General features: G+C 39.5%; 1 protein-coding gene across 5 annotated transcripts in view; it reads right to left on the minus strand.

Moving 5' to 3' along the window:
* Positions 1 to 21089, minus strand: part of Gckiii (Germinal centre kinase III) — an 86444-nt gene that overhangs the window by 20513 nt on the left and 44842 nt on the right. The window contains exons 1-2 of one of the 5 annotated variants that reach the window (XM_070316385.1): positions 14701 to 14980; positions 5714 to 6272 (exon numbers count right to left, since the gene is read on the minus strand). The exons of 2 other annotated variants lie outside the window; for them this stretch is intronic. In XM_070316385.1, the coding sequence (XP_070172486.1) occupies positions 5714 to 6019 (306 nt within the window). In that variant the 5' untranslated portion in view covers positions 6020 to 6272; positions 14701 to 14980. Of the gene's footprint in view, positions 1 to 5713; positions 6273 to 13138; positions 13716 to 14682; positions 14981 to 21089 lie in introns of those variants that run through there. 2 more of the 5 variants (XM_070316386.1, XM_070316384.1) reach the window with 2 other exon arrangements.

The following is a 21089-nucleotide window of genomic DNA, read 5'->3' on the forward strand; positions in this document are numbered from 1 at the left end:
ACCACTTTCGAAATTTGCAACCTAGCTGCATCGCATATCGTGTTAGAACAACGTGCGAGCGAATGCTGAAATGTATCTTTACGACCGACGACGTTTGCCGTAGAATTAGTTCTTATGACGCACCTCTTTCTTTTTGTCCCTCGTTCTTCTAACGGTCGCAGTGCGGGAAGCTCGCATGAATATTCATTTAATTAAAGCCATCCGACCGAACCCCTCTCGTTTATTATATAATATATATAACCAACGGGTATTATATACACGCGCTCTGTCTCGCACGCCACGCCACATTACGTTGCATAATATGCAACCGCCCGGTTAATACGAGCATCGATAGATTTACCGTTCTCTCATTGTTCGCAATTCCTGTTCACGTTGGCTCCGTTGTTTTTCACGCCGGGATTTGATTTCGATAATTTACTGGGAGACAGAGGGCCGATGGTCGAGATTAAAATGATTAAAATGGCGTTCATTGCGAGAGATAAATCGCGATTTAAAAAATGCAAGTGACAACGCGATTATTTTTCATATATACTTATCCAGTATATTCCTTTGCGAAAATAGAACGGATTTACGCTAAACGCGCAAAAAAGGATAGCATATGCGGGCTTTCGCAGAGTAAAATAACGCGCGGCAACGAAATTTCGCGTGGCTTGGCATAACTTTCCCCGAGTAAGCTTCTCATATTTACATTTATAATTTTTGCATATCCGCGCGCGCGCGCGCGCATAAAATGCAAATGCATTATCGATTGCCCGATTCCGCGTCGTCGGGAGAACACGAGTAAACGACACGCGCCGGATATTGCACTTGGTTGCGAAGCTGAGCTGCCGCAAGAAGTGCTTCGTAAGCCACGAAATTTAACGCGAGGTTATCGCGAGATCGCCAATATAATAGTAATAACGCGCGGCCGTTGAAGCGCCAACGCATTTGCCCCGATCGCGTGTTTAATCGCGCGGGGTTGAATGGACGCGCGGAATTCGAACCTATTGCGTAATGCCTTGATCGATACGAGATAATGAGAAACCGCGGCACGCGAGGTACGCGCCGCAAATCGTTTCTCTCCGGCACGGAGCGATAGGCGCGCTGAAAACTTGACAGACAAATTGCTTTTAATGCCATCTTTTCTTAAATTATCGCGCGCGATTAAACTTCAAAAATCGTACGTCAATTTGACAATGTCGTCGCAACGTTGCGCGAATAGCGTAGAAATCTTCTTCAACTCCTTCTCGAGAAAACAGCAGAAATTATGTACCTCGCGTGATATTTGTACGGTTAAATGATGCAGAGGTCCCGCTCGTAACTTGAATACTTGAATAATAAATGCTCTCTCTCCTGTTTGCCTGTTCTCCTGATATTCTCGTCGCGATAGATACGCTTTATCGCGGTGAAAATGAGCGCGAGTGCGACACATGCTCATAATTAACCGCGCGCTTTTTATCACCTGCGACGTTTCTGCGAACGTCACGATAGCTGATTCTTATCCGAATGATAAATTACCGCGAAACATTCGCCGATTCGCTCATTGCCACACTAGAACGCTGTTTGAACACGGGAACACTTTGATCGTGCAATTACGATTAATTGACTTGGATTACGTAATCCATCCTTCTCAATCGAAAGCAGCAAATTATTATCAGTTGTGAGATAGTGCGGGATAAATTCCATACCGATGATAATACGACGAACGATATTATCGCGATCTCCACTGTGCTATCGAAGGTTGAAACGAGAGTTCTCTATTATGACTCATTGGCGTCGCAACAAGCGACCACGATACGACAATGAAATTATGCGCGCTATACGCGTCCGTAACAGTTTATTTATGTATGCAGGCGCACGCATCGATATACAATATGCAGAATCGCGCACAGAATGCGATAACCAATGCACGCGTAAAAGCAGGATCGAGCATCGGAGTATCCTTTGGGACATTACGCGCCGCATTCCCGAATCCGATTTATCCCGAGACGTCGTAAACACGAAGCGGTCGACTTCTCTGAGGATGTTTATCGCGTGCATCGGCGGAATATGAATTTACATACGTAGGACCATGTCACATACATACATACATACATATAAATAAATTGTTCGCCCGATCGAGAGTTTCAGTTTGTTCCCGAGTTATTATCGACAGTCGCGCCATAAAATGTCGTTGTTTATATCTTTGGGCGGACACATTTCATCGCGTATACACGTTTTGACAAACTTGTGTTTATAACAAGCTGCAATTATTTTGACAGTCGACGCGATGGTACATGAGGGTGATATGGAAAAAAGTCTAGTTTGGCATAATTTTGCTGCTACTACTAATGATTGCATATCTATATTAATGTGATATAATTAATAATTAATTATGAAATAGCGCAAAATATACCATAACGATTAGATTCATTAATTCTTAATGTACCGATGATTACGCAATTTTCTCGTCGCAAAACGTCATATAAAATGGATGTCATTTACATCCAACGCATGTTAAATTATTAACGCGACGAGTTAACAAGAGTGATCTATCGATTTAATGATTTCCATCTGGAAGTAATGTAATACGGGCACTAAAGCAAATCGATTATTTTGACAGTGGCCGATGTCTCGTTCCGATCTCGCGATTTTTTCAAACACACGTGAGTCCAAACGTGTGAGGCAATATCAGGCGAGGTGAGAGTCGACCTTGCACTGGCCTCGGCCGAAAGAAGAAAGAAGAAAAAAAAGAAGACAAAATGCAGGAACGCGAACGGTCTCCGCGCGAGATCTTACGGTCCACGAGAATCCTGTTACACCGGTATTTCCATGGTACATCGGAACGCTCGCGTCGTCTCTCCCGATGCTTTTTTATGTCCGCACATTGTTTTATTATGACTGATAACAGTCAAAATATACGGGATGTTTCGAAAAATGCGAGACGAGACGTCACGCATTTTATTGAAGAGAGAAAACTTAATTTTATCGCATATCGTAAATCCAAATACAAAATATAAGGTTATTAATGTATGTAATAAAAATTGAGATAAAAAAATTATAACAAATATTAATGCGAAAACAGATATGAAATAACGATCTCTTGATTTCAAAAGTCATTTCTCTCTCTTTGAAGTTTTCCTACTTAAAAAAAAAAAAATCTTTTAATTAATTAATCTGATATTTGTGATAAAATTCTTCGAAATTAGATATTGTTAAATAATAAAATGTCATTAAACTTTGCCATTTATATAATAGAATTGCAACAAAAATTGGTTTAAAACACTTTTCTTGTCACATCTCACGCCTCGAATGTTTCTTCCAACCGCAAACCGATCAACTTTTTTTCAACCCCCAGAGAACCTGAAACATTCGAAATGCAACACCTCGACCACTTTCTAGTATCTCGATATAGCTCGGATTTCAGTCTCTCGGGTTAAAACTCGTTTGGACTTTAAGGTCGAAACTGGTCTCTCGACTCCCACCTTCGCGAATCTTCTCGTGCATTTTCCTTGTGTGAAACGATCTGTGTTTGTTTTAAAGTTTTATCTGCAGTTTGCGAAGACCTCGCGAGAATCTCCCTCCTCCAGAATTCTTGGAAGATCTCGAAGCTGAATGCTTTTAACGCTTAAATTTATGTCTATGCATTTACTATGAAATTAATATATAATAAATAAAACTATTAAAAATACGAATATATTATTAACGACGTCAAAATCAATGATCACGATGTAATTTGAGAACGATATAAAGAACACAAACTTTTCAACGGCATAAACTATATTTTTCTAAATTCATTCATCGAGCGTTCGCAGAAACGTGGACGGTACACAAATATTTTTTATGTACAATATACGCGAAAGTGTTGGGAATTTTTAGTAGCCAGACAGATACGCATATTTACTACGCCCCATCTCTCCTTTCTCTCTCCTCAATACCACCAAGCGCATGCATGAATGAGTATCAGCGAATAATATTGTATGTATTCGCATAGCAACCGTCAAACAGCCTACAAATAAGTTACCGCGTTCTAGGCATTCCCCTATTGTCTGCCAGTTTTCATTGATAAGTCAATTTCAAACTATAATTGAATTGCAAAACTGGCCTGTCAGTATGACAAGACGACACACTGGTGTCAATAACTGATGTCACAAACACATCGTTTGATATATCGTTTTAAAATGGAATTATAGTTCTCATTTTCGTAATAATAAATATCAGAAAATTGTGAGAATGTTGGATTGCTTAATTAAATTAATTTCCTATATTAACGCGAGACATATATCGCGCGACCACGAAATTATAAATTCTCGTTTCTTCGTACTGATAAATATGTATCAGAAAATGGCGAGAATATTATATATTATTTAACTAGAAAATTGATTTTTGATTTTAACGTGAGATTTAGAGAAAAAAATCCAATTTCCTTGATATTGAATAAAAGTGATATGTAATTTCCGACATTCCTGCAGGCGGATATCTCTACAGATTCCGTATAAGGATTAAGTATTCCACAGCGTGCTTTCCTAGACATTCATGATTCTCCGTTCCTCGCCTTTCTCTTTCTCTACCTGTATATCATCCGTTTTTTCCGAATTATTACCAATCGATTTAATAGCTGAATTAAAAATCTGAATTATAAAACTTTGGTGAAATATTAAAGCGTTAGTCAATTTTCAATGAGTTGTCAAAGTCTTATAACTTTTCGCACCTTCTGATATTAAAACTTCCTAACAAATATCTTTCAATATTCCGATAAACTTTCAATATTAAAATATTCGAATTTCTAGATTATACTAAATCTGTAATCGTAAAATATACATATTGTGTGTCTGCCGCAACACAATTGACTATAAATTTCAAGTATAGTGTACAAGTAAATATATATACACTCGGTAAATCGTTCATCAATTCATCCCTTATATCTGAGGTGATATCCGTAATAACGAGTTGTAGTTGCCGTCGCAGCGAGATCCCAAATCCATTCTCCAAATCATACTTCAGGGACGTTCTCGAGATCCCTTCCAACTCGCCAAAGGGATTATATCCGTGCGCGTTCAACCACCCCATCGAGCGAGGTTTCGTTTCTCGAGCCGCGGGGGAGAAAACACACTCGCATGACCACCGCATGACCATCGATATTTCTTACATCATTTATTGTACGGGTTATATTTTCATTCAATCGACGACGTACGATCGTAAATAAATGCAGATCGATATCCTTGGCCCTTTCGAGCGAACTTAAAGAATCGTGCGGCGAAATTCTCTGAGTATCGTAACTTTCTGGATTGGTTCCAAGAAACTCTCTAACCCCTCCCCAAAAAAGAGTTGGCTTTTGTTCGCTCTGTCTCGCCATCGGAATGCTCCTGTTCGCGGCACTTCCTCCTTTTATGCATCCGATAAAATATTACGTAACTATCCGACCAGAGCAACACAGAAATAACGATTCAAAGCTGAATAGTTCTCATCGCTCTCGCGCTGCTAAAACGCCTGGGTTTATATAACGCGGTGCACTCGGAAAAAAAAAGAAGAAGAAGAAGAAGAAGAAGGAGACGATACTTTTCAGACTTTATACTTTTCTGTATTTTCCGCCTATCAATTCTAGTTTTAACCCCAATTACTCTCATCTTTAATTTTTTTCCTCAATCGTTGACTAATATTCAACTTTTGTAAATCCTTGATAAGTTCTGATTCATTCAAGAATACTCGAGACTAAAGAACATTTCTCTCTCATTTCTGTGAACGTTTAACTCACCGAGGGAGTGGTACTCCTGTGGGTCGCTGCTCTGAGATGCGGCAGAGATGTGTTTTTAGCATTGACCGGACCTCCGTTGCCAAATCTCTGGTTATCCCGTCTGGAGGGCGGCGGGGGCGGCGGTAGTGACAGGGGTCTGCCGCCGCTTCTGGTCGGATGCTGCGGCGCAGGCTGGAATTGACTCCAGGATTGACGTGGCAGGTATCCCGCCGTCGTGTAACCACCCGAGATGAACTGCGCCGAACCGTTCAGATGCGGCGGCGTCATCACCGCCGTTTGTTGCGCCGTTTGCCCGCCGTTTCGCATCTTTCGTATGAAATTCGTCGTTGACGTTTAACGCGTTTCTCCAGATGACATTGACGCGATCCGTTCGAGAAGAGAAGCTACATCAACGTACCGCGCTCACTCGCGATAGTACAACACGCACATTTCTTCTCATCGTCGAAACGCGAATCTGTCTTTCGTCGCTAGATATTTTTCGAGTCTTTCAATATTTAATTTTTATACAATGATATCTTCTTATAACGTTATTAATAAGTTTCATTTGAGAGGGATTTGTCTACAATTAAAAAGCATTTAAGAGATCGCTTGACAAAAAATTTATGTTTTAATATTTATAACTTAAATTTTATGACGTTTAAATTTGCTTATAAAATTAGTATTATCGTTATTAGTAATTATATTATTAATTCGTGCAAGTCTATTTTGCGAGATAAAATGCGCAAACATAGATATAACATAAAATCGCTTGTGTTGCGATTGACAGACATTCGCCTGCAGTTCCGTTATCCCTTTCTTCTCTTTGCGCGTTCCATCGCGTCTTGTCCTTCGTTATATAGCGCGCTAAGCTAAGCGAGACAGAACAGAGTGCCGGTAAAGGACACGGTCGTCTCGGCAAAAACTTCCCAAGGAGAGTTCAATAAAAATATAGCAATGAAAAACGAACATCCATCTCGAGAGAGAAAAAAAGAGAGAAAGAAAAACAGAATCGTTCCGAGTAGCCATCGTTGCCATGGATTTTTCCGCGAGCGATGCTTCGGAACACGGGCCGCTCTCGATATTGTCTCTCTTCGTGAACAAAATCGATTTCACGGGCATTTTCGAGAGTTTGAGCGTCGCGACCGACGTTTATCGCTAACGGCAGGATTGTAAAAAAGCGATAATTGTAAAACTCTCGTCTTGAAGAATTTCGATGCAGGATTGTGCCGCGAGCTATAAAGTTGCGTCCACGTCGTTGTGATTCGGTCCGGATTACTGAAGTTTTACGTCGCGATTAGCCAATGTCGCGAAAGTGTTACGCAAGTTCAGTGCCAAACGCTCGACTTCGTAAAAATAGAAGACGCCAATGGCGATAATAATCTAGGTCACTGTGGTGTAGAAAAGGGAAGTTAAAACTGATTGGATGCGATCCGACTAAATTTCGTCTCGCGACTGCACGTGGCCAGAATAACGATCGACGAAGAGTGTTGAAGGAGAAATTCTCGGTTACAACGAGAGTCTTTGCTGATTCAAGCATAAATTATGAGGATTAACTCCGGCATTCTTTTTTACTTTTCTTCTTCTTCTTCTTTTTTTTTTAAGTAATGAAAAAAATTAACGAGTTCCTCCGAGATTTGGCGATATCACACCTTTGCATCTTTAGTATATCGCATCTTTAAATCTTGAATTTTCTCTCTCTGGTTCTCGAGAGTCATTATTCATGTTCACATTGACGATCGCTTTCATAATCCCTCGGATCTCAGCGCCGCGGGAAGAAAGGAAGAGAGGAAGAGAGAACGAAAGATCGTGTCGAGGATCAGCATCGACAAAGGAAGCAAATTAATCGGCTTGGCCGATATATCGATCGTGAGGAGAGAAAACGGACGGCTATCGTGACTCTCGTTCCTCGCAATCACGCGAGGCCGATCCGACACGCTCGAATAATTTTCAGGGCGGCAGCTTCCGCCGGAAAGTCCGCGCGTGTATGTACCATTAGGTCGAAAGATCGGGTTCGTTGAGCTATCGATACTCGGCGATACCGGTAGTACGCGGCATTAAATCGCCGAGACGGATGGGCGATTAACTAGCGGCCGGCGCGGATACTCTTGGAACACAAGCGGAAGCGAGACCGGCCGCGGCCACGTCTTTCCGCTTTATAACCGCGGGAATGTCGAGAAATTCGCTCCAGGGTGTTCATTCACTATTTTTCACGCTTTTTAAATCACGCTTATAACACGCGTAACACACATCCGCGCCAACAAGAGAGTTTCACAACAAATTTTGCTCTTACATAAATGGATCCGCGTATACGCGTGTTCAGGCGCACTCGTTTACTTTAAGTTCTACAATTATTTGAAGTATCCGCGGTTATCGAACCTCGGAGAATTAGAAAGTTTAAGAGCTAGCGTTATAAATATGGATGAGAAACTTAGAATCCTTACATCGATATTTCTCTGAAAAAAGATTTAACGCATAACGCTTCTCCACTTCTCTGATAATTTAACGATAAAGCTTTATTGTACGTATATTTTGAAATATTGCCTCGTTCTAATTAAATTCAAGTTGCGATATCGTTGCGTAGATATCGTCCTTGTAGACATCGTCGCCCAAGACACTCCTCGAATGACACGCCATAAACGTCGGAGCATTTCAAATGCAACGGGCACGAGCGTTGGATAAGAGGGATGAGTCGCTTGAAATACGATAGCGCATTGTTTTCGTGCGTAGCTCGTTTCTAACTAGACTCTCGTTTTCGGTCACCGTCGTTGAAACCTGGCCTTTGTCCTAGCCGTGCCGCGGCGGCCAGTGAAAACGTGGGAATATACAAATGTGCGCCAGGTATACAAAGGAAAAGATATATTAGAATATATGGCGCGTCGCGCGGGGAAACGGGGGATAATTGAATCATTCGCGTCGCGCTACTATTTCTCCCAGATCGCAAACGAGAACGAATAGTGTTCTTTTGCGAAATTATTGCGCATACTCTTAGAGATATCACATCGCCATTAAGTTTTACGCAAACGATCAACTCGTAAAATGTGTTGAGAACAAGTTATTCCAGACTTGATGAATCTTTCGCGATTATGTACATTTTCTTATCAATATATAATCAAATTTCTTAATAGCAGGCTCGACAGATACGTCTGCGAGATACTCGGTATAGCTAAAGTATATAATTACGTATTCGGTATAGAAGGTCAATCACCGTTAGACGATAACCGAGCATCGGAATCTAACAGACACTGCAATTTTTCGAAATGCACACGCGTCCCATCCTGCACATGACACACACACACACACACGTGTGTCGGTCGCGTGCGCGTGTACGCACATTCCTAGGTAGTGTGTCCGTTATTCCGGAATAATTGGGACTCTCCTAGCTATACTTGCACGTGCGCAAATGACGACGACGACGACGACGGACACGACGTACTTTTCTACGCGCGCGACGACACGCCGAGGAGGCGGCGAGTCGCCGCACGGCATTCGTTATATCGTCGTTAATTGTTAATCGTCACGCGTAGGCGGATACGTGCCTTTATCGGGACTCGCGCGCCGTGAGATCGACGGTCCTGCCACGGTCGACTCTTTTTACGGCGCACGTCGCCGACGCCGGAAAAGGGTTAACGTTGCGAAAAAGGCGCTACGTACTTTTTGCACAGACGATGATGGACGCAACAGAGAGAGCTCTAAGTCTCGCGTTATATCCGAGATGTCTGCGGTAAAGTTTGACGCGTTAACTTTCTCCAATAAATGTCTTATTAACCGTATAATAACAGGCATTTAATTAGTCTAAATTCTAAATGATGTTTCATTAATAAATTGCGCAAATGTCTAATATTATTTCTTTGTGTATAAATATAATATTAGTATACAAATTTTTTTATTAATTAATTTCAAATATACTTCAAAGTTTTAATATTTTCTATATTAATATAGATTTTCTATATAAGGCTTATAAGATCTATATAAGACTTTTCTATATTAATAGTATTATTAAGCTACATCATAAATAAAACGATTGAAGAAAAGAGATATATGTCAAATATAATTTTTGCGACAGGATGGTCGACTCGAAAGTTGACTCGAAAGATGCCACTTCAAGATTGGATAGAGCAGGAAATGCAAATTATAGTTAGAGAAAATATAAGTGTATAGAATATCACATAAAAGGAATGAGAGAATATTTTTGATTTCCACGAGTGGAACGCGCTTGGAGCGAAAGTCAGTGACCGATATTTCTTTTTTCTTTTTTGCGTTTTATAACATGCGCGCGAATATGCATAATATTATCTTGCCTATTTAGGATTACGCCGGCTTTACGTGCGTTTTCCTATGCTGGAAATCTAGTTCGATGCGGAGGAAAATCGGGCGCGTGGAAATACCTGGAAATGTAACAAACCTTGAGCGCTCGAGGCGTTAATAATGACGTTGCAATAAACAAACAACGAAGACGATAATTATACCACTTACGTTCAAAGTGGCGAACGTAAGAACATATAACGCACTTTTCTTAATAATTTAAAAATATGATTTCTTGAAAAAAAAAAACAAAAAAAAAACAAAGAGAGATTTATTCTTTCTTTTTGTTACATTTTATTGTTATATATATTATTGTATTTTTTAAAATTTTATATTTTGAAAAGAAACATTGAGATAGTTGTTTCTTACGAAAAAGAAGAGGTTTCTCTTTTTTTATCGCTATGTATTATATTATTGCGGATATTTCTTTAAAGTCGTTTGTTTTTTTTTGCATTCTCGATGACTTATCATTGTTTTCTCGTAATTTATAGCGGCATTCGTCGGTACAACAATAATAGAATGCAACAAAACAAAATTGTTTATCGATTAGTATTATCATCGTGCTCTTACGATTGTAGGGAAAGCGGAGTTTTCCCATTCACACATGCGCATACACATTCGAAGTATCAGGTTCCACCGTGCATACAACAGCAGCAGCTGTTACTGAAAACCGACCAAGCGTATGCGCGCGCGCGCAAAGAAGAAACGTCAATTCTAACCGCGGCTACCGCGTTCTACGAGCCGGCGATTGGATACCGTTATGCCAGCTACCGGCATAAAAGTTACGCGGTATCGAGAACTTCCGTGGATCTCTGGTATTGCTAGGATACACGATCGCAACGATCAATGAACGACAGGCCAGAAATTCCGACACATTCGATTTGCGTGGAAGTAATCGTTTTTACTAAAGATGTCATAGTAAGACGTGTCCGTTTTTAGAAAGGCATCGCGGACTCGTATATGCATTAAGTGGAACATCCATGTGCGAAAATTCACGCAGGAAATTCGCTATAAATTTCGAAAATAAAAATTATATATTTTTTCAAACATACATAAATATAAAGAACAAGATTAAAGGTTTATCAGAATGAGATAGCATGTTTAATTTGGCGTATATGTGCGCAAATAGAGTTTCGCTTATGATAATTTTCATATCTGATCAAAATTGCAACCTTATCGCGAAATCGATATCCCGATGCGCATCGGTGCGCTGGAAAAATTCGCGAAACATCTAATTTATATAACACCTCGGCCGTACACTCTTCGATCGCTTTTCTCTTTCTGGTCGGAGGGGGGCCAGTGAAAGTGAGCGAGCCAGCGCGGATAATCGGTCATCCCATGTGCGACGGATACGCGATAACGCGATCACCCCGACGAAACTCGTTTCTCCTCGTACTCGATGAAAATGCCCGCGATTGTGCATTTTTTTTTTATCTTGCGCGATTCCACGAACAAACGCAGCTTGATATCTCAGTTTTTTCCATACTCCAATATTGTAAAGCTAAATTTTTTCGTAAAACGCAGGTAAAAGTTATTAAATATGATTGCTATATAATAATAGAAGTTACCGATATAACTGATCTAACGAGTGATCATAGATGTAATAATGTATGTATGATATATGAATGAGATGTGTATGTATGTGACACATGTAAGAGCTGAAACGGTTAATCGAAATTAACGGGCGACAGGTGGTCGGCCGATTTTTAATGCGAGAAAAGCGCCTGTTGCGCAAAACGCCAGGAAGTCAAAGTGCCAACGACCGGCGAAACGCGCGACCGATCGCCGTTAGTTAGTCTCTGATTTTTTTTTCCAGCGCGCAACTCGTTTCGATCGGACAAGATGGGAATTTCTTTCGCCCACGTCGCACGTTTGGAGAAAAATTTTCGGCGAATGATCGAGTGTATTTTAATATATTTTAATTAGAAACGCGCGGACCGGTGTCGAGTGTGGAACCTGTTTCTCTAATTCCAGAGAGAGAAGAAAGAAAGAGAAAGAGAGGTACTGACCGATCGATCGATTAAACTGGCAACGCCCGCGAGAAAAGAGGGAGGCGATTATCGTTTAATTTTTTATAAAATTTATGCGCGATCCAACGCTCTTCGCGCGGTCATCAGAGAGAATTATTTTCACGAAAGAACATCGTGGGAATCGTAGTTATTCACATCCGCGAATTGAAAGCAATGACGGTTCGTCAAAAATTCAGCGTTTTCCCACTTTGCCGTTTTCAAGGATGCGATTAAGAAATTCCCCATTATCGCTGGAACAAGTTAGTTGGAACAAAGCGAGATAATGGATACAAAGGTACCGGATGTTTTCCGGTTAATTGGCGGTGAGGAAACAGCTTTTCCGAGAATGAAGTTAAGTAATGGCTACTTTCACTCATTTCCACGGGACGATTCTCGTGATCCTCGTTCCCTTTGTACGAAAACTTTCGCGGCCGAATCGCGACGCGATCCGTGGCTGCATCGTTGTCGTTGTTACGAGCTTCTCACGTTTTTATGACAGACATGAAACAAAAAGCGCCGTCCTTTGGAAAGTTCTCCCCTTATAGAGAAGAAGAATGCCACAAGAATAAAGGATTTTGAGAAAAAAAAACGTGAAACATTTTTGAAACCATTAAATTTTTGAAAACTTTTAAATTTGAACGAGAGATATGTGATAAATTAATTTTCATTCGATTGAAAAGTTTGCGACTGGATAATTTTTAACTGAACTCTCCTCTTGAATGCTTCGCATGCTCGAAACGGAGGACAAGAATTATTCGCAATGAATGGTGAATGAATTTTTAAAAAGTCTCGGGAAAACTATTCTCTCTATAAATATGAGGGTAATTTTCATTGTGAGCTCCGCGATAGTTTACTTTCAGATATCTGTCGACATCGCGGGGCTTTCCTCGCGAATTATCCTCGACAACGGAGTCGCGGAGAGAATCGTGTCCACCTCCCGAGGAGGGATAATTATTTCGAGTAGCTTCTATCTCTCTCTTTTTCTTTCTCTCCTCAGTCCTCGGTGTGGACGAGGCGAATCGGTCGTTTTATGCTCTACATAACTCGGCCATAGTCGTAGAGAGAGAGAGAGAGAGAGAGAGAGAGAGAGAGAGAGAGAGAGAGAATTAACCTACCGTGCCCGAAAACACACTACCTTACTTAGCCGCACGAACGTCCTGGTCGACGGATAAATTGCATCCGCACGCTTTAAAAGAAGCTCTCTGAATTGAAAATTTCGTGTGATATCTATAAATTGATAAAGAGAGAGAATAAATTGTTACTGGCTATCCACGCCTTCCTGAATTTCGACCGCGCTTGTTCTTTTTAGAATTTATCATTTCTCGGTTAACGTTATTATAATTAACAAAGCACGCACAATAGCAATTTGCCAGTCGCAAATCTGTCGCGCGAATATCTCTGGACGAGTGGAAAACAAACGATCGCCTCGTGGGAGCCACATATGATATATTAGCCGAGGTGATAACGGAGAATAAATGTCCATGTATATTGGAATAAGTGTTGTTTATTCAACTATACAAATGCGTCCTATGTAATCATATGGGACACAAATGAGCCGTCCCTTCGGACTAATTGTCATATGGTGTAAACATATTACACAACAGGCATTGTGTTGTAAAATTTGGGAGTCCCTTCTTTGTATAGATATTCTTAATAAAATCAACATTAAATAGAAATTTCGGATATCAAATTTCTCTATTAAAGTTCTTTAATAACGATTTAAGCGATATTAATTTAAAATCAAACTAAAACATTCCAAATAGAATTTTTAATTATAAAGATATAAATATATATTTAAACAAAATTAATACTCAAGTTTGATTATAAATTAGTTACTTCATACACACTGGGGATCGGTAAATTTGAGGCTTGCACGTTACACGGATCAACGACGCATCATCAAAACCGCGAATCGCATTTGAGCGAAACTGACGGCAATAAATCGTTACTAAATTGTCCCCGGTGTTATCATCTAGCTATAGGATAATCGAACACGGAGCAGCGTACGAACGAATGCAGGTCCTGATAGCATATGCTATGTGTTCGCGATACGTACACGTATGTGCGCTAACACACATTTCTACGATTTTATACATGCGCCCGTGATACGCGTTTATCAACCGGATATTCATTCTCGTTTTTCAACGCTTCCGCTCCTACATTACGTGTTCGCGCGATACCGGCCGCTCGTTTTCCTAAAAATCGATCGCGATCGAAAGCCTCGTTCCGTCGGCGAACGTGACGTAAATACATTCTTTTTTTTTTCCATATTTTGCCATTATTTCAACGCTATTAAATAACAAATTTATATTATAGTTGCAGTTGCATCTACATTGTGGTTTTATAATTTCCTTTAATAATCGATTTAATTATATTTATTAATGCTATACGATAACTTATACTCAAAATTCGTTTTTCGTAATTTTAAGTGTATCAAAAATGCGCAGTTCTTTCTTAATCAATAATCCATCAAATGTAATGTAAAAAAATAATTATTATACTATTAATATTATTATATACTATTAATTCTCATTTTCGAAGTTAGACGGAAAAGCTTGAGATAAGTTTAAGTCCGGAGGATTCAACGACCGATAAGATTGCTGTCGAGTAGCAATCTCGCATCAATTGTATCGCGCCAACATATACACGATAAATTATTGAATAATCAGAAACAATCACCGCTCATCACACAATTACCGAACATGGTCAATATACGAAGATGATTCCGATAATTTCAGCCGGATTTCACCGAATCACTAGCATACGCGCGCGCGCGCGTCACGTTTCTGCGTTTTCTGGAGCAATTGCGTGTCCCACGCGCTTCGGATCACGAATAAACGTCGCGAAGATATCACTGCGAGATCGGCAAGACCGGCCGACCAGTTGTCAGGTATTGTCCGCGGTTGCTTTCCAACTGACAAGCGGATTGCAGCCGCGCGAAGAAAGGCGCGGGAGAGACTGGCTCGCTTCGTCCTGGGACAGCAAAGGCGATCAGAGTGGGGGCCATCGGAGTGGGCACCGAGAGGAGAAAAACACAACCGTGGTGTGGATGGCAATGGTGCGGTTTGTACAGGTATTAAATAAAAATTAGTTCTCGATATCTCGGTTACAGGGGACAACAAAATTATTTAATTTTCTGATATCTCGGAAAAAGAAATGTATAATGGTTCTTATAATTAAAAGTTGAAAGAGACGAGGAATTGTAATTAATTTTGTAAACGGTCTTGTTATCGATAAAATAAGCTAATTAAAAAGCTATTGTATATACGCTACTATGTATTGTATTTTGAAATATCATAGCTATCTCACATATAAACTAAAAGAAACTTTATTACGTTAATAAGTTGACGCTATCCAAAGTTGCTGATATAGATATATCCATCGATATTTCCACACCGATATTAAAACTTATCTCTTCCCTCGATAGTGCAATATTTTAATCAATTTTTAATACATGACGGTTATTCGTTAATACTAGAGTGATATTGATACTTTATGACAAGTATATAAACATTCCTCTCGAGAAAAAAGTAATTATAAAAGCGAACCTTTAATTTTCCAGTCAGTGACAAGATTTGCTCATTTAATTCAAATGTCATCGACTGTCCGCGACCGCGACGTAATAAATATTAATTTACCGACTTTCCCTCCAACGCACGCGCGCACGCATTATATTTTTCATTCTTCCTCGCAATTGTAATCGTAATACGCGCGGCTTATTACCGGCATCATTGCGGCAATAATTATTACGTGTGATGCGTGCGGATCGCGGAAAGAAAGTAGCCGGTGAAGTTACGGCACTGACGGTGCGTATACACATAATCTCGTGTATTTTAATAATACGTATAGTCGCAGTGACGCATATATATCAAAGAGAGGAGCGATAACAGAAATTCGTGTGCGCGGGAGCGTATTGCGTTTTTGCAACTTGTCAAAGGAATTGTTAATTACGGGCGCGATATTCATGTATGGCGTACGTAATGATGTGTATCTATACTTTCCTTTAATTTGCACGGTCTACCCCCTTCACTTTCCATCTTCCACTAACCGCACCAACCGTGGTGGTGTAACGCCATTTAATAACCGGAGCAGCAGGCATTTCTCATTTACGTATAATTGCGGCAAATTTAACATAATTACGTCCTTTCTATGTAGTCGTCCTTATCAAGAGAAAATTTAATTCTCGACGTTAATAGGTCAAACGTAGAAGCGTCGAATAAACTGCGGCAATTATTTACCACTTATTGTTAGCGTGGAATTCTTGTTATTTTTTGTTCTATTTTAGAAAATTATCAAAATTTAATTAAAATTTTTAAGGTTTTATATTTGTTAAGTAATAAACTCAGGAAACAGACAAATTATGGTAATTAATTAATAATTTATGCATTCTCGTTTTACGTATATAATTATGTATAATTGCACGGATTATCTTAAAATCTTTTTGTGATAAAGTCGTAACACAGGCAAATCCTTTTATTTTGTTAATTGATTTACTAGTTTAATTTCAAAGTTAATTACTAATTAAAAGTAAAAGGGTAAATAGCAATCTCTCGGAATTTTGGAAAAACTCGTTACTGCATCTAATGTCCGTTACTGTGTAATCGCTGTTAAAGGGATTATTCTCGAATGGCCAAAAGTGGAGCAGAATCACAACTATCGTAGATTAAAGAGCAGCGAGCTCTCTGTGTAAGTCACGACAGGAAGTCACGTCAATGACGATGTCTGTGTTCGTTGGTCAGATGTCACTTTTGAGCAACGTTCAGAAACGGTTTATTTTGATGGTATCGTCCTTTCGTCGATCAATCCCCTGACAAAAATTCGAGCATTGCTTAGGGAGATTGCCTTTATATATTTGCAGATTAGTTTGACAGAATTTCTTGGGATGCAGATCTCGCATTAATCGAGAATCATCGAATTAATAACGCGTGTATTATGTAATTGTAAATATGAAACTTCATTGAGAGAAATTAAAATAATAAAGCTTGAAACAATTAATATTGTGTACTGTGTAATGAGAATGAGCAACAGGTGTATAACAAGGTGCAACCAATGTGAACAAAATATGATATTGCGATATTTAGCGCACAGCCGATGGTAAAATGGAAATTTTTATCATATACGCATGTATAAACATTTCATATTAATTTGTTTACGTTATCAAACGCGCGTGTCATTTTCGATTGAAATAACGAATGCATAAGGCATATCTGTGTTATTTTAATTTATTGATATTTGATATCTCATAAATAAATAGATATTATCGTGAGAATAAACCAACGATATGGCTACTGCTAGTCCATTCGGAAAACTCACAACAAAGCAGGATTTTTTTTTCTTTTTTTTTTTTTTAAGGAATGGCTATCTTTTACGACTCTAGGATTTATTGTCTCGATGTATTATTAATGGGTGATGCTATCGTTCCACGTCGGCGGAGCTTTTAGTACGCTCGCTAAAAATAAATATGGATGAAGATCCGCTTGTGTGTGCGAGGTGTGATCGATCGGTGTTCCCTTTCGCGCAGCGAGTCGGAAACGTCTGAAAGCTTCGCGATGCGGTTAAGATCCGATGTGATTTGTGCCCCGAGAGAGAAACGAGTTACATCTAGGTAATCTTACTACACGAAGGTATACGGGTGAAATAAGAACCGTCAGCGCTTTCATTCGCAATGCGATTCATGCTCGCTGCTTATCCTCTACTTTCGAGTATATGGATTTATGACACCGTCCACGCGACACGATCAAGTATTATAAAAAAAGTTTAAACATATTGTCCTAACAAATATAAAAAATATCTCAATACAAATATTTTAATAGATGTAATCTCGAAAGATACGGAAAAAAATTCATCAACTAAGAACAACACTTTTTTCGTTTAAAATTATATAAATATTCTTAATTCAGCGAATACAATCGTAATCGTAATATATACGTACGGTATATGTTTTGAAAGAAATTTTTTAGAAACAGAAATTAATTAAAAAGCAAAAAAAAAACCTATCGATTTCATAATATTATACGTGATCGATAATTTCGATCACGACATATTAGTTAGAATATTTTTTAGGCGTCTATAAATAATTCTGTTATCGTCTGGCACAACCGGCTCCGACCCATTTCAGAGACCGATTTCATACCCATCGAATTTGACAGCGCTTCCAGGATGCCTGTCACTCGATCTGATATCATCGGTTGAGACCTCGATGTACGATTAATGTTCTTACACGTCGGTTAAGTTTTACTTGTGTCCAAATGAAGTACATAATTTTTCGTCTGTCGTAATGATATACGATACTTTATAATTTAGCGAAGCGTATGAGTGAATAATAAATACAAATTGTCTACGAGAAATAATCCTGATCATTTTGAATACGTAGTGAGAGATAAAAAAGTTCAAACTCGTATAATATTATCAAGGATATCGATGTATAAATGATGTCATATATTTATACGTTATAGATATAATTACAAAGATAATTACAAAGAAATATAACGCTTGTTTTTAAATTCAATTGTTAAAATTGCGATCGTTCGCGCAATACGAATGACTGAAAGAAACTCACATTTGAGTAAGTAGAAAAAGTGCGCGAAAAATACGACTTGACCGCGAGAGTCATCGCGAGATACTCGGGAGATATATTCTCGTTATGACCAATATGCGGCAACTGCGATACCTCGCGCGATGGGTTTTAAACTTGGAATTGTCGACTCATACGACGAAAACGGTTTTATTGCGGCGCATCCGAAATATATAGGAGCACGGGGACTTCACTTTCGCACCTGGGCTCGCGGCATCTGGAATACATGTTTCGGTTTTACAGACTGAGTTATGGAGGGGAATGTTATTTCGCATACCGTACCGGTTATTGCGAATGATAGATGAAGTATCGCGTGACAAGCGAGACGCGATCAAGTGATTCACGCTCCGCATGTGTCATTCGGCTATTAAATTTTAATATCATCGGTACGCGATGAATAATCTCTCGCCTGTCGGTGAGATCTATTTATTTTGCTATCGAATATTTGCGACACAAATCGAGGGTTACTTTCAACGGGATGCGAGATTTTACGAAGCAAATAATCGCGCGGATTAATATTACAATTCAATCTCGGGATACCGAACGATGGATTCACTTGGTTGTACCGGGTCGCTGTCTCGGCGCGTGCCGGAACAAGACAATCGAGCGACAGCTGCAACGCGACCGCGTCGCGATGACGAGCTCTCGCCTTGTGTCGGAGCGTGCGTTTATTTCGCAATACGCTAGAGCTATAAAATATCGTTGCGCAATCGCCGCCGCACGACTGCCGCACAATGGCGCGAGGTACCGAGTGAAAGGTGACGAGATACATCGCGCACAGCTGCTAGCACGTACAGCCGACACGCCAACGATCTCGCGATGCAGGAAAGAAAAAAAAGGGATGTCTTCTTGCGCGGAACGAAATATCGATTATAAAATTGAAATCGTTGAGAGATGAGTGATATTAATCGTCGCTACCGGTCGCAAAATTCTCCCTCGAAAATCGAAATTGTTGCGACGATTACACCGACAAATTGTATCAAGCATGCCGCTTGTAGTACCGCGCGCGGTGATTACGCGGTTACGATTTGCTGACCCAATTTGTCCTTTACCATACGATCCGTTTGTTCCTCGAAATTGTCCAACGACGATGCGAGCTCGATAAAGCTTCGATCGTTTCGCCAAGCGACTAGCTACGGACAGTCTACGGCATATGCCACGACAATCCGTCGTTACGTAAAGGTCGCATTTTTACCCGCGACGCGATTGCCTTGTTCTCGACAACAATCGTAATAAATTGTTTTTTAATTCTGCGCACGCACATATCTATTATGCGCTTTATCTCGTATCTAGTTTACGAGCTATCGCGAATTAAGCAATACGTCGGTCACAAAAGTTAAGCTGTACAAATCGAGATTGTGAAAATAATATTATATTTGTCTACTTTCGAAAAATCGATAATAAAAGATTTCGAAAATAGATAATTTAAATCCTTCAATTAAGAAGATCTAAGAAAAAATAATATTTAATATGACATAATATTAATGTGGCGTTAAAATGCAGAAATTTTTATATACTTATAATATATATTCTTTAGTAGTCAAATATTCACTTTTACAACGCAGTCTTAATATAGATTGACGATAACGCAGCCGTTATAGCTTTTATATACTTCGAAGTATACTCCATCGAGCTTAACGCGGATCGATACGACTTCTCTTAAATATACATATCATCCTAAGAATTTACGCATATCGCGTTATTAAATCACCTTTCACGTGTCGGTGTCAAAAGGAAATGGCTTAAGAATTTATCTGAATTTGTTACTCATTCGTGGACGACACATATATAAGACTTATATAATTATATGAAATAAATTAATATTATAATAGAAAAATATAAAAGATTACGAAAAGTCGAAAAAATTTGCATAGGGATAACCGTATCATCTGCCTGGCAATTTAAATGCCACAAAGTGTATACTAGCGGGTCCCGAGTGCTAATCGGCCGGCGCATATAGCAGCCGGCTGAAAGTGGTTGATATTAAAGAGCACGGCGGTCGTTCCTTTCAAATGCCGCTCCGACATTTGACGAGGTCAAGACGGTGCGCACGATTCGTCGTCGATACCGAGAACGGCACTATATTCGATACGTTCGAATTATGCGAGAGGAAGGGTGACGCGAGTAATTCACAGTACTTTCACAGAGCGGTATATACACGAGAAACGACGCGAGTGACAGATAACGCACGTTGCGCGAATTACCGTCATTGTAGAGAAGTCGGAGCGCTATAGACTGACACTATACTCTGATTGGAGTTGTACGTTATTATAACGGCGCTGGCAGTTGTTACCATTATTCGTTCTTTGATATATTCCAAATGTAAACGATGAGTTGGGTATATTTTATATTATACCATCATTATTAATGACTAATCGTAAAAAACAAATATTTATGAAAAATATAATTAAAAAAACTTTTATAAGAAAATTTTAGAGAAGAAATTTTTCGATAAGTCGATCTAAAATATATCATTTTACAAGCTATATGCAATGTACTTTTTCCGAGATTT

This window comes from Polyergus mexicanus, unplaced genomic scaffold (genome assembly GCF_030449975.1).
Source record: "Polyergus mexicanus isolate NDT 795.1 unplaced genomic scaffold, iyPolMexi1.0 SCAF_3, whole genome shotgun sequence".
NCBI lineage: Eukaryota > Metazoa > Arthropoda > Insecta > Hymenoptera > Formicidae > Polyergus > Polyergus mexicanus.